Source organism: Lineus longissimus, chromosome 11 (assembly GCF_910592395.1).
Source record: "Lineus longissimus chromosome 11, tnLinLong1.2, whole genome shotgun sequence".
NCBI lineage: Eukaryota > Metazoa > Nemertea > Pilidiophora > Heteronemertea > Lineidae > Lineus > Lineus longissimus.
In genome coordinates, this window is record NC_088318.1 from 13,363,376 (window position 1) to 13,375,672 (window position 12,297).

The window sequence follows — 12,297 nt, forward strand, 5'->3', positions numbered from 1 at the left end:
ACTGTCGTTGCTTGTGAATTGTATACCAATACTGCTTTCCGTTCACTCAAAACAGCGAGCGTGAGCACGGTGAGAAAGAAATGGTACTTTCCACCATGGAGCATCTCGGCTTCGGTCCGTTGTATGGGGCATCTTTGCTTCTTGCTGAAGTGACTTGCCAATCATTAAATGGCAAAGTGAGGACAAGGCAAACAAATGCTGATTGGGGCGTGGCAAGTGGAAATGGCTAGGCAATGTTACTACTGTCATGTTTTGAGCTTACCTGGTAGTGGTATAGATGACTTGTCAGTCTTGTGTTTTGGCCATTAAGCCTTAGGCTGGTTCAGTTATCTCACATGACAAGTTGACTTGCATAATAGGACGAATTTCCAGGATGCTGAAAAGGGAACCAGTTCAGAATCCGCTCTTCACTGAGCTCTTCAATGCCGTCCAAGCGGGTAATTGTAAAAAAGTCCGCTACATGATAAAGACAAAAAAGGACAGGATCAATATCAATGCCAAGGATCAGAATGACCCTTACAAACGGACGGCCCTTCTTTATGCAGCTGAGGATAATAATCATGAGATGTGCTGCATTCTTCTCCGGGCAAAACCAAATGTACCTGACGTCAATGCAGAAGACGAGTCTGGAAATCGACCAATCATGTGAGTAAGCCAAGAAATGGTTAAGAAATACCACATAGGGTGAAGCATGGTAGTGTAACTTTCAAGGGGAGGAGCATGTGGATGGCTCTGGTGGCATGCAAGGAAGTGAGCATGTAGATGGTCGTGGAAGCATGGTGGAGATTGATGAATGTGGATGGCTCTGGCAATGTTAAAAGGGAGAAGCACATGATGCAGTGCTAGTGGTGTGCAAGGGGAAGACGATGTGGTTGACCATTTGTTAACATGCTAGAGGAGGGGCATGTGGATGGTTGGGTAATGTGCTTGGGAAACAGCTTGTGGAGTAGTCCTGGCGGTGTGCAAGAAGAGGTGCAAGTTGTTTGCCCTTATCACATGCAAGGAAAGGAGCATGTGAATGGCCCAATTGACATGAAAGGGAAGGAGCATGTGGATGGGCTTTTCTTTCTGCTTATGACTGATTGCTCTACAATTTACTTTTGGGGCTTTCAGATGGGCAGCCAAACACAAGAGTCCAGAGTTGGCTGAAGTGTTGCTGGAATCTGGCAAGTGTGATGTGAACTACCTTGACAGAAACTCAGGTGAGAATCTTATCACCTTTCTATTTTGAAAAAAAACACACTCTAGTAAAAGTGATCCATTGCAGACCAACTTGAAAAGTAAATCCCCAACTCCTCGATTCAATGCCTCGATGTTATGTCTACTCTTATTCTTGTTGGTTCTCCAGGTGTTGTGACCAAATTCCTAGCAAGAAGACCACCAATATTCCAACAGATGCATTCTAATCATTGTCTCATTGTCTTTCTAGGATGCACACCCTTGTATACTGCTATCATGAGCAACCATGCTCCTCTCTGCAGAGTCTTGGTTCACGCAGGGGCTGATGTTAATCTCCGACAACTGGGAGTCGTCGACCCTGTCGGAGAAACACCACTGATCAAGTAAGTGCAAAGTTAAACCCCAGCGAAATCCCACTCGGATGACTATAAACAGCTAAGACCCTCAAACTCAAGTCCTATCTATTGGTACCGGTAATAATTGGCACCAAATTGACATTGCACCGATACGCATCAACACTTAAAAGTGATTGCCAAGGATTGCATGTTCAGCAGTCCCCTTAAGCATGTCTTGAAGTATTTTGGTCTCTAGCTGATAGGTTGTGACTTTGTCTCCACCATGATGAGCGAGAATTGGTTTGGCACGTTTCAGTTGTTTCTTACTTGTCAAAATTGTAATTTCTGATTTTTTTTCCCTTGTATTTTATGCATATTTCATTTGTTTACTTCCAGAGCGATCCAGCTCAACAACATTGAAATCTGCGACATGCTGATGAACTCATTATGTAACATCAAAGCTCAGACAAACGATGGACTCACTGCCCTACACTATGCTGTCGCTTACCGTCGATATGACATCGTGGAGCTTCTATTAGAGTCGAAGATTACCATGTATGCTAAGTCACATCATGGTGTTACTGCCTTGTCTGTTGCAATCGACCATCACTTGCCCCTCATGGTGAAAATCCTCATCGAGTTCGGTTACAAAATAAGTCGGAGATACGCATGGGGCGAGACTCCTTTAGACCAAGCCATTAATCTCCATAGCGAGGAATGTGCAATGACGCTAGTCCACTGGGGATGTCCGATCGTACAAAAGGCAAAAAACAAACCTTCCTATTTCTATAGCGCAGCAAATGAAGGAATGTTGAACCTTGTTCGTCTCCTGATCTCAATGAATCCATTATTTCTCAACGAGGAATGGGTACAAAAACAAAACATTATGTTGGCACTTTACAAGAAGCCGTCATTTTGTCAATGGTTGGACGAAACACGGCGACAGCCTCGTCGGTTAGGCGACTGGTGTCGGGCGAGAATCTGGAAATATCTCGGTAAAAATGGACCATACAAAGTCAAGCAACTCTCTCTGCCTGCAAAAATCATTGATTTCCTTAGTTTTAGTGAGTATTTCCATGACGGAATGTATGACAAGAAGACTTTAGATATTGCGGAGTGTCCGTTTGATTGCCCGGTGACCTGCCTCAGGAAACAGTGTCCTCCTATTGATATACTGCCATCGGATGATACAGAATGAGGACAAACATGATTCATGAATAGTGTAAGTTTTCAGGACAATCTCTCTCTAATACCAGACACCCTCTCAGTTTGAGACCATGATCTTGGACCCAAGTTCATAATTTCTATGCAATTCAACCTAGGCCACCTCAAGGACACCATTCGCCAGATCTAGAGGTGTCATCAATAGAGAGGTTCCTCTGTAGATGATTGTGTTGGACTGAGTAGGCCTTTTTCTAACCAGCTGGCAGAGTCAAAATGTGACATCATTGGGAATTTATAACTAGCTGGAAGAGTGAAATTGTGAAATCGCTGGGAAAAACAAACCTGCTAGCAAATTATTGAATTATTTATACCATATATTATGTGTAGAATAGCTATGAAGTTAATTTCTGCTTTGAAAATAAATTGTCCATCCTGTTTAAAAAACGTCTTGTGTACCAGTACTTTCCATTGAAACATCAAACAATTCTCATCCAGTTGGCCCTATAAATAGCAATAGAGGAATACATTTGATGTAGTCCTCAGTGTTGTTCCATTGTCGTCATGGAGTGTTCCCATTTCGTTATCTCAGCTTGGCGACAGGACGAAGCCGGTCTACTGCGTTCCAAGTGTAATGGGAATGTCGCCATTGAAACATGCATTGGAATGAAGCTACAATTTTCAAGCTGTCTCACCAAGGTCACTGCCAGCCCCCCCCCCCCGTCTCTTAATCATCCTCACATGGCCCTTTATCATGTGGACCATCAGAGAGTATGCCTGATATAGTTGAAGGCCAGCCCGTCCATGAACGTCTCCGTGGTTGTGCTATTGTCCTCGAAGACAAAATTCAGACGGGAATATTTGCTCATAAATGAGAAGCATTAGCTGGCTCGTTCCCATCGCACAAAGTGAAGGCCTTACAACAAAACCGATTACGAGACCTCGTTTGAATTTATAGGTTGTTGTACGGAGAGAACCTGTTGATTGCATTCTTATGGACTTTAACAGGAAATGCGAAAGGTCATCGCCTCTGATCAAAATAGTTATAACAATGTCAGCACCATATAAATGCATAATGCCAACATAATTAGATTGACGAGATCTAGGACAATGCAGTCTTTGATATTTAAGTACGAAGAAAAGTTAGTGCGATCAAGTCGGCAGCATCTGGAGAGAAACAACCAGTGCAGTCGTGGATAACCATCTCGGAGTAACTTCAGATTAACACCACCATAGTTTCAGTGGTTGTGATTTGAGCGAACTAGCTTTAGTGGGTGAAAAGAGCCGTTTAGAACTGAGTTTCAATCTCTAGTAGAAGCGTTGGCTCGAATCACCCCAGTGCCCTCTTGAGACATCTATCTATTACGTCCTCACCAAATTTCGGAAATGTATCAACACGCTGTGATGTTTCTCCTTGTGGTTGTTCCAGTGCTATCTCACCCGAGGACCACTGGCCTGGACACTGTCTACGACGGTCGGAGATGTGAGAAAATCAGATTCGACCACTGCAGGAAATTCGGGAATAACACGAAATTTCCAAACTTTGTCGGACATATCAACCAGGAGGATGCGAGTTTGGTGGCGGGACAATATCTCAGTTTCGCTGAATCTTGTGAGTCTCCACATATGAAGGAGTTTATATGTTCTGTTTATTTCCCCGTGTGCTTCAGAGACAAGGCCAGACGTCCGCGGAGGTCACTCTGTCAAAAGGCGCAGAAGAAATGCTTTCATTTGATGGAGGTTCTTGGCTACGAAATGTGGCCTTTCAATTGCACGGACTTTCCCTCGGACAGGAAACCAACAACGGCTGGATGTGAACGCCTCGAAGTCGAAATGTGTAAAGGTTTTGGCTACAGCTTTATAAAACTGCCCAACCCGTTCGGTATGGACAACCAGACGCTGATACGAGACGTGCTCTGGCAGTATGACCACAGATATTTCGAGCGTCGCGGGAACTTCGCTACCATTTGGCGGGAACTTAACGAATTTCTGTGCAATGCGTTTCTCCCTCGTTGCACCATCAGAGGGCCTGCCAGAACGCCATCAGTAGCAACATGCAATCGTCTAAAGGCATCGTCCGTAGAGGCCCTGATGCATCATTACATTGAATGGCCGGCTCAGCTCGACTGTGAGCTCCTCCGCAGACCTCGGATACAACAATGTACCGAGCGTCTCCGTGTCACAAACTGTCAAAACCTCGGCTACAGAATGACACAGTTCCCTAACTCTCTTGCGCGAACTCAGGAGGAAGCAAGCAGCAAAATAAGACAGTTTTGGCCAATGATCTACATGAGGTGTTCTCCTGAGACCAAGCGATTCATATGCGGACTGTATTTCCCCCGGTGTACCCGCTTCGGCGAGGCTGTCCCTGTGATGGGCTCTGTCTGCCGACGAATCAAGGCCTCCTGCTCCCCGTCTCTCCAGGCGACCAACCCGCAGTGGCAATGGCCGCAGGAACTAGATTGTGACAGATTTCCTTGAACAAGATGTATCGGCCTACTGTAAACTCGGCCGTCTCGTCCTTCATGCGGCCTAGAATGTAGAATGCCTGTGGCAAACAGCATGTCCGTTTCAGTCCTGATGGTAGGCTTGGACAGCCATATCCTAACTGCCCCTTTGATATAGATATGTTCTGGTTACAGCGATCACATGGAAATGGTCTGTTTGGGACCGACATCAGCGCGGATGTCCTACCAACAGAGATCCACTGCGGCAATGTTCGTTTGATTGCTGGATATCTACTGTCCCCGCCTTGCCTTACTCTCGACAAGCTGATGGACGATACGCAGACGACTTTACAGTAATGTTGGAAATATAATTTAGTGCTATGTAATCGTTTTCACTTCCTTGACTATGATTCGCAGCAGTGTTGAACGATACGACATCGGGCGTCGACGATCGGAGGACAAAGTCACAACCTGTACCACTAGTGAGTGTGTGTATTTTCTTAAAAGTCATTAATGCGGAATTTACACTTCGGGTACAATGTTTGATACAATTACGGACTTCTATACATATTAGACCGTGATACATGTACAATATAATATGTAACTCTCTGGACAATTAATTGGAACAGGACATAATGGTACTTATCTGTGTTCATATTAAAAAGATAGTTGTGCCAGCCAGTCTTTCAATAATTTGAATATACAAGTAAATGTTCGCCCGATCGTACATGTTATGCTATAAAGAACTGGGCTTTACTCTTTAGAGATAGCTTCAGAGCGCTCGCATTGCCAGCCAAAATGATCCGATCACTGGACCCGCCAATGCTGTTCATCATTTGGAATGTTGGCTACACTCCTGACGCAGAGGATCTGATTCGTCCGTTCCCTATGAAGACTATGCTCAAGATGACTATGGAGTGCCTCAGGTGTCTAAAATGTTGATACTCTGGGCCGAGTTCATATTTTGCGGAGTTGGAGTACAACCACGAGAGAACTTTGGGTCGATGCACTTTCGTGCTAATAACCCGCATACTTGTCTATGAAGGATGTCCTGTCATAACAGCCACAGACTCTTCAAAAAGCAAATGTAGTTATAACCACATTGAGGATGGTAGTGAAGAACGCCAGCGTTCCTGAGATGGCCACAGACCTCTCCGCTTGCCGTATCTTCTTGTTCCGTCTGCAGATCCTCTGCTCTTCTGTCTCGTTGTCTGCGTCGTCATCATACTCTACGTTACCTTGTTCGTAGATTTTGGCTGATTTCTGAAAATAACACTTCATAGTTTTAAATTCTTCCCTCGGAAATATGTATACTCCTCTCATTGTGCGTTCACGCTCACCCACCCAAGTCCTTATAAACCACCATAGCAAGAGACAGCAGGGGCGCAAACACTGCACGGTATAGTCTGCTGGACCAAAACTAATTGTTGTTTTCCCTGTAACTTACGGACATGTATTGCAGAACCATTGTGGTGATCTGGAAGGTGATGGACAGGCCTAGGCACACGATCAGGAACAAACGTAGCTCCAAATTCTCTTGAAAAGTCTTGGTGAACACTTTTATCTTGAGCTGGGCGAGGTTACTGGTCAAAAGGGAGATGTTGCCGAACCTGTGAAGAAAAAGTTTCTAATTGTCAAAAGACAAAAACAGGCACAAGAGATGGTTCGCTTTAGCCGCTTTTGAGAACCACCACACTTTCGATTTTGATTTCGATTAGTTATCTCGGCGGAAACAGACGGCTCCGAGGATGCATCAAAGCACAAGACTACGTCTTATTGGGGTAACAGTAAGTTTGCTGATTTGGAGGATGTAATAAAAGACAGAATACAAAAATTGAGACAAATACAAAGGCACATCCTACCAAAACCTACGATGGACTCACCCCTGGTTAGACCTCTGACTGTCCGCAAACCCTTTCGTATCCGCCTTTTTCTTCCTCAAAGGCCCAGGAGGCTCCTTCTTCTTATGTAACCTCGGGATAGGCACTTTTATTTTCCCTGGTGCCTTTCTCTGCGGCGGTTTCAAGGCCGCAATATCGTCCCCTACCACCGCTTCCGACATCTTGTCAAATTTATATTTCGAGTCTCCAATGTGGTGGCCTGGATTGTACATAGGCGGTTATGTAAGGAAGATATCTGCTGAGCTGAAAACACAATACATGGTATAACATTGCGATATCATTGTTTTTCTTTACCACTCAAAATGGAAAGTGTATTATTTAAAGAGGCTTCTTGGCCTTGCAAGGAAGATCTAACAACAGTCTACCAAGTGACCGACTCGTAATCATGATGTAGACACTTCATAACCGTCGGTAATTTAAAGTCACATCCGCGAACCTCCGCCTTCCGAAAGTTTCCGGGGAGGGGTCACCTATAATTAAAAAAACCTCTAGGTCAATGCTCTGAGACGCTATTTCAGGTCAATGATAGTAGCATTTAGGTAGTAGGTCAATTTGAGTAACCACCGCTTGAGAATAGGGGATCGAGTCCACATCATTTTGCCATGGAAGAAAAATTGCTAGTCGCCGCAGCTGTGCAATATTTATTTCTGCAGCAAAACGAACATTTACTTTACCTTAGTTTAATTCGTAGAATGATATCCTTTTGAACCGTCGCAACAATCTATCACACCCCATCTATCCAGTGTCCTTCACTTCCAGTATCGGCTGGCGACTGGGGAACCTCCTGTGCGTATCGGTGGGGCGTATGGTGGACCTGTATCCTCAACTTTTGGCAAGAAAAACTGCAGTATCTGAAGTTTATCTTTTGTTTTGCCTGACCAGGCTTACGTCCAGCACTCTATCGGGCCTAGACAAATCCATTTTAGACGGAGACATACATGTTTGCGAATTCGTTCACCAAAGCTTATACAATCATGTACTGCACAGTATCAACAAAATACAATGCCGAAAAAAATACAATGCCGAAAAATGCAAAGCCGGGTTTGCCTTATCAGTTTAGCATTATTAGCCTTTGCTAGGCCTGGGCACTGCATAGCGATAGTTATTCAACGACTTAGAGGTAGCCTAAAGTTCAGATATTGTCCATAGCACAACAAGCCTGGGACAACAAGAGAAACTTTAATACACTGGACAACATGTCTTCGCTCAGGTGTGCATTGAATATCACTTGTCAGAGGCTCCCCGCCATGTCCAGGTTCTTAACCGATATGTTTGCTGTGTCCTGTCGCACGACCAGTTTGGGGGACAGACGAATTATCCTTCTCCTAAACTGAAGCAGTGTGTTTAAAGTGAATGATAGAACGTGTAAATACTGCATTTGGAGGCTGAAAAGCAAATCTCCCTAACTACTGTGCATTAACCAGATGACTTAGGTCATTTCGGACCAGTAGGAAGGGTCATACATGCCTTGCAGACCAATTTCGCTGCTAGAACGTGTCAACAGTTAAACTGATCTTATCCTGGCGTCTGGTTGTGACTTTGTCCTCATAAGACCAATTTGGGATGGTTTTGTATTATCTCTCTATCTATTTAATACAACCACAGGGATTATTTGTTTTGCCCTTTCCGTGGTGATGGCGAGAAAAGGACACTTAGCTTTTAAAACTTTGAGAATGGTTTAATTCGGAAAGCATGATTCGGCCAACCGGTATATAATCCCGGGCACCTGTCAAGCTGTCGGCTGCCAGCTGGGTGAGCTCTCTGTCCTAGCTAATCCCGGAGCACGCAAGACATTCTGATATCCTATATATCAATATCATGGTACATATAATAGGGATTTACAAAATATAACAATTCCGCGGTGTCGCACATCAGACGGGTTATTAATGTATAAAAATGTGAGTTATTCACGAAATAATGAGATCAAACGCCTGGTAATCATTGTCCCCCGCGGCGGGTCGTCGGTTGTTACATATACCAGATTACAGCCTTAGAAACTAACGGTATGTCACACCAATGTAGTTTTGTCGAAACATTGAATGAGGCGGTTTGAAATTCGAAAATCTAGACGGGATTCCTCCATCGCAAAAAGATATTGACACAACACAAACGTGTGGATATGCTAAGATATTGCGACGATCTCAATACGGGTAAAGCGAAGACTCTGCTGCTTTGGAAACAATTTTGATAGGAACACCGAGTCCTTTGTGACAGTCAGTATTCGACTTCAAAACGGACGAAACGGATTATATGCTGAGCGCATTCTGTTGTCCCAAGTGATTGGCCAGGAACTCATTTTCATCTTATTGCGTTGTCCGTCGGAAATTGTCCGACGGTTGTGCTGCCTCGGCTGGGCTGGTACAAGGAACTGACTGTGACTTAGTACTGAGATACTCTCCGAAGCTGATGTTGGATCTTCTGCAAGTTGACAAACAAGATGTACTAGTGGACTATTGTCTCATTGACACGACAAGGGCCTGCGAATTCGTGATAGAGACTTATTTGGTTAAAGTCGATTGAGTTTTTCTTGTCTCCCAATCGGATTGTGTCTTACCTTACGCTGATGAGAGAGTTCGCCAGCAGATGAACCATCATATCCCTTCCTTCTCAAAGCTATTCGACATTCATAGCTGCTGACCATAATGTAAAGAAGTGTAATTCATATATCATGCGTTTGACGACAGTTTCTCAGAAGAAGACGTCCATGTAGATTCTTTCAAATACAGTTTCATTCAGACTTTTCATTTTCAAACGAGGTAATGGGTTCGCTTAGACTCAACACGTGCCAATACAATGGTGAATTCTACTACGTGTTGCCGGACTATGCCTCTGGAGAGACGATCGGAAAGGTTCTCAACAGAACTCATACTACAGAGAGCAAGAACAAATACGCCATATGGAAAAGAGTCCGGGACAAAAAGGATCATTTAGACGAGATATATGACCGCCAGAACCATTTTGATAATGTTCCTGCGTTTCGGCAGTACCCCGCTGAGAGCGTCAGCGACATGGTAGGGCGTCTGTCCCGTCGTCAGACTGTCGCTAGTTTGGCGAGGAGCGCCGCCGCCGTACCGGTGGCCCCACGCTCAGCCTCGCCTTCCTGTCGCTTCATCAAGGCTTCATACACGACGAAGGAGATCCAAGGCATCTCTGACAGGCTGTATAGACTGCCTACATTCTCGACTTGGGTCAGGTCTGTTGATCTTTCGCGGGACCCTAGAGATTATTACGAGGACGACTCCGAATTCGATGAGAGCACAGAAGATACAATTTCTCATGACGAAACTGACAATGAAAAGGGAGTAAAAGAAAAGAATGTTGCAAGGACCGACAATCAAAATAAACCTCAGTCACATAAGGTACCCAAAGTGTCACAGGCGAAACCTAAAGTGTCACAATCCGGGACGAAACAATCTACGGTGGAAGCGACAAAGCCCATTCCTCGTTCGGTACAGTTTGAATTGAAGAAGACGAACGGAAATAATGGTTCTAAAGCAGCACTCGAGACTGTTTCTAGATCTGTTTCGGCTTCATCCAGCTCAAGTAAAAGTCAATCAGACGTGACATCATTGGAGTCTTCGACGTCATCATCAGCTTCCAGTTTTGACGGGCAGAGAAGTGCGGCGGAAGATAAGCAACCGTCTGCCCACGGGGTCGATACCACCCGATCTGAAATTGACAATGAACGAGACACTCCCGTTGTAGAAGACTATGACGATGATGATTTCGAAGATGATGAAAAAAGCATTGTCGAATCTAAGAGTTCCAATTCGTCCAGTGAAATATCACACACCGCGAACAAGGCGACCAACTCGGAAAACAGACGAATGTCCGATAGAACGTCTTCATCTTCATCAAATAATTCGCCCGCAAATGAAGACTTTGATGACAGACGAGTTAATCCATCCAGGGAAAGTTCCGCGTCCTCTTCAAGAAGACAGACCCAGGATGAAGCAGATGTCACGAATATGCAAAACAATTTCAGTGGATCATCGAGGTCATTCAAGTCGGGGGACAAACCCAGACAGAAACTGGCAACACCTGTTTCATCATCGAGCTTGAACTCCGCGTCATCCGCAAGGGGACCAGCAGAGGGAACAAACACATCCAAACTAGTCACACCCGCCTCGTCGAGAGCTTCTTCTGCAACTTCCGTAAGGGGACCAGCAGACGTCGAGAAGACTCCATCCAGAATGACCAAGCCCGACTCCTCCAGAGCGTCATCTACAGCTTCGAAAATAGGAAATCGGAAGGATTCCTCGTCGAGTGTGGGTGAGCCTGTTTCGTCCAGCGCAACCTCTGTAGATTCCATAAGGGGACAAGCAGGCGTCGAGAAGACCACATCCAGACGTACACCGGATTCATCTAGACCATGCTCTGCCGCATCGGAAAGGGCCACAGCTAATGGAGAAAAGATCACACAGAGAGTGATAACACCAGGCTCGTCAAGAGTGAACTCAGCAACGTCTAGAGCTAGCTCTGCGGCTTCGCAAAAGGTTCCAGTTAACAGAGAGAAGACAACATCAGCCACTTCCAGAGCGACATCTGCTGCTTCTGAAAGGGTATTGGCAGACGGCACCGAGATCAAGGACAACAACCGTAAACAATCAATTCACAAAACGTCCCGATGTTCATCTGCTTCATCTTTAGCGAGCAGGAGTACCGAGACTTCAAGGAACCAACGGGACACGATTTCTCAGAGAAATGGATTGCACACAACCCAGGGACAGAGTGAGGGAAAGAGATCCAAAGAGTCCGTGTCAAGTAGGGTGTCCTTGCGTTCTGAAAACAATGTCAAATTGAGAGAAGGTTCAACAACAACGGGGTCCAGGTCATCTAGTTTTCAAACGTTCGGAACCTAAAGTGACGAAGCGAACTTGATCACGAGATGGAATGGCCAGTTATGGGGTCCTTAAAACCATAAACCTTAATCGGTCAGTGTAAATTGGGACAGGCCGACATTTCTCCTTGGGGACATTTTTAGTGCTCCACCTGGTACGAATTCATATCCTTCCATTTCATTAGCGTGGTCTTATCCCATTCTTCAGGTTGTGACTTTGTCCTTTGGAATTGTCATCATACAATAAGGACAGACACTTTACCATTGGGGACATTTTTAGTGCTGTGAACTAGTTGGAATATCATCATACAGGAGGAGTTATCCAACTACTCCTGTTAGCCTGAATGTCAGAATTATGATATTCCCATCATGACCAAGCTAAGCTTATAGGGCCAAGAGACATAAATGTTAGTGTTTGCTCCTGCACACATCCA

The 12,297-nt window shown here is 44.9% G+C and overlaps 2 protein-coding genes across 2 annotated transcripts; both read left to right on the top strand.

Moving 5' to 3' along the window:
• Positions 1-373: 373 nt before the first annotated feature.
• On the top strand, positions 374-3,100 carry LOC135495290 (putative ankyrin repeat protein RF_0381). The gene is made up of 4 exons (XM_064783752.1): positions 374-645; positions 1,081-1,202; positions 1,430-1,562; positions 1,911-3,100. Exons 1-4 carry the CDS (start codon positions 374-376, stop codon positions 2,710-2,712), a joined length of 1,329 nt encoding a protein of 442 aa, XP_064639822.1. The 3' UTR covers positions 2,713-3,100.
• A 6,682-nt stretch (positions 3,101-9,782) lies between these two features.
• LOC135495291 (serine-rich adhesin for platelets-like) lies at positions 9,783-11,885 on the top strand. Its single transcript, XM_064783754.1, has one exon. The coding sequence runs from the start codon at positions 9,783-9,785 to the stop codon at positions 11,883-11,885; it is 2,103 nt and encodes a 700-aa protein (XP_064639824.1).
• The last annotated feature ends 412 nt before the right edge of the window (positions 11,886-12,297 follow it).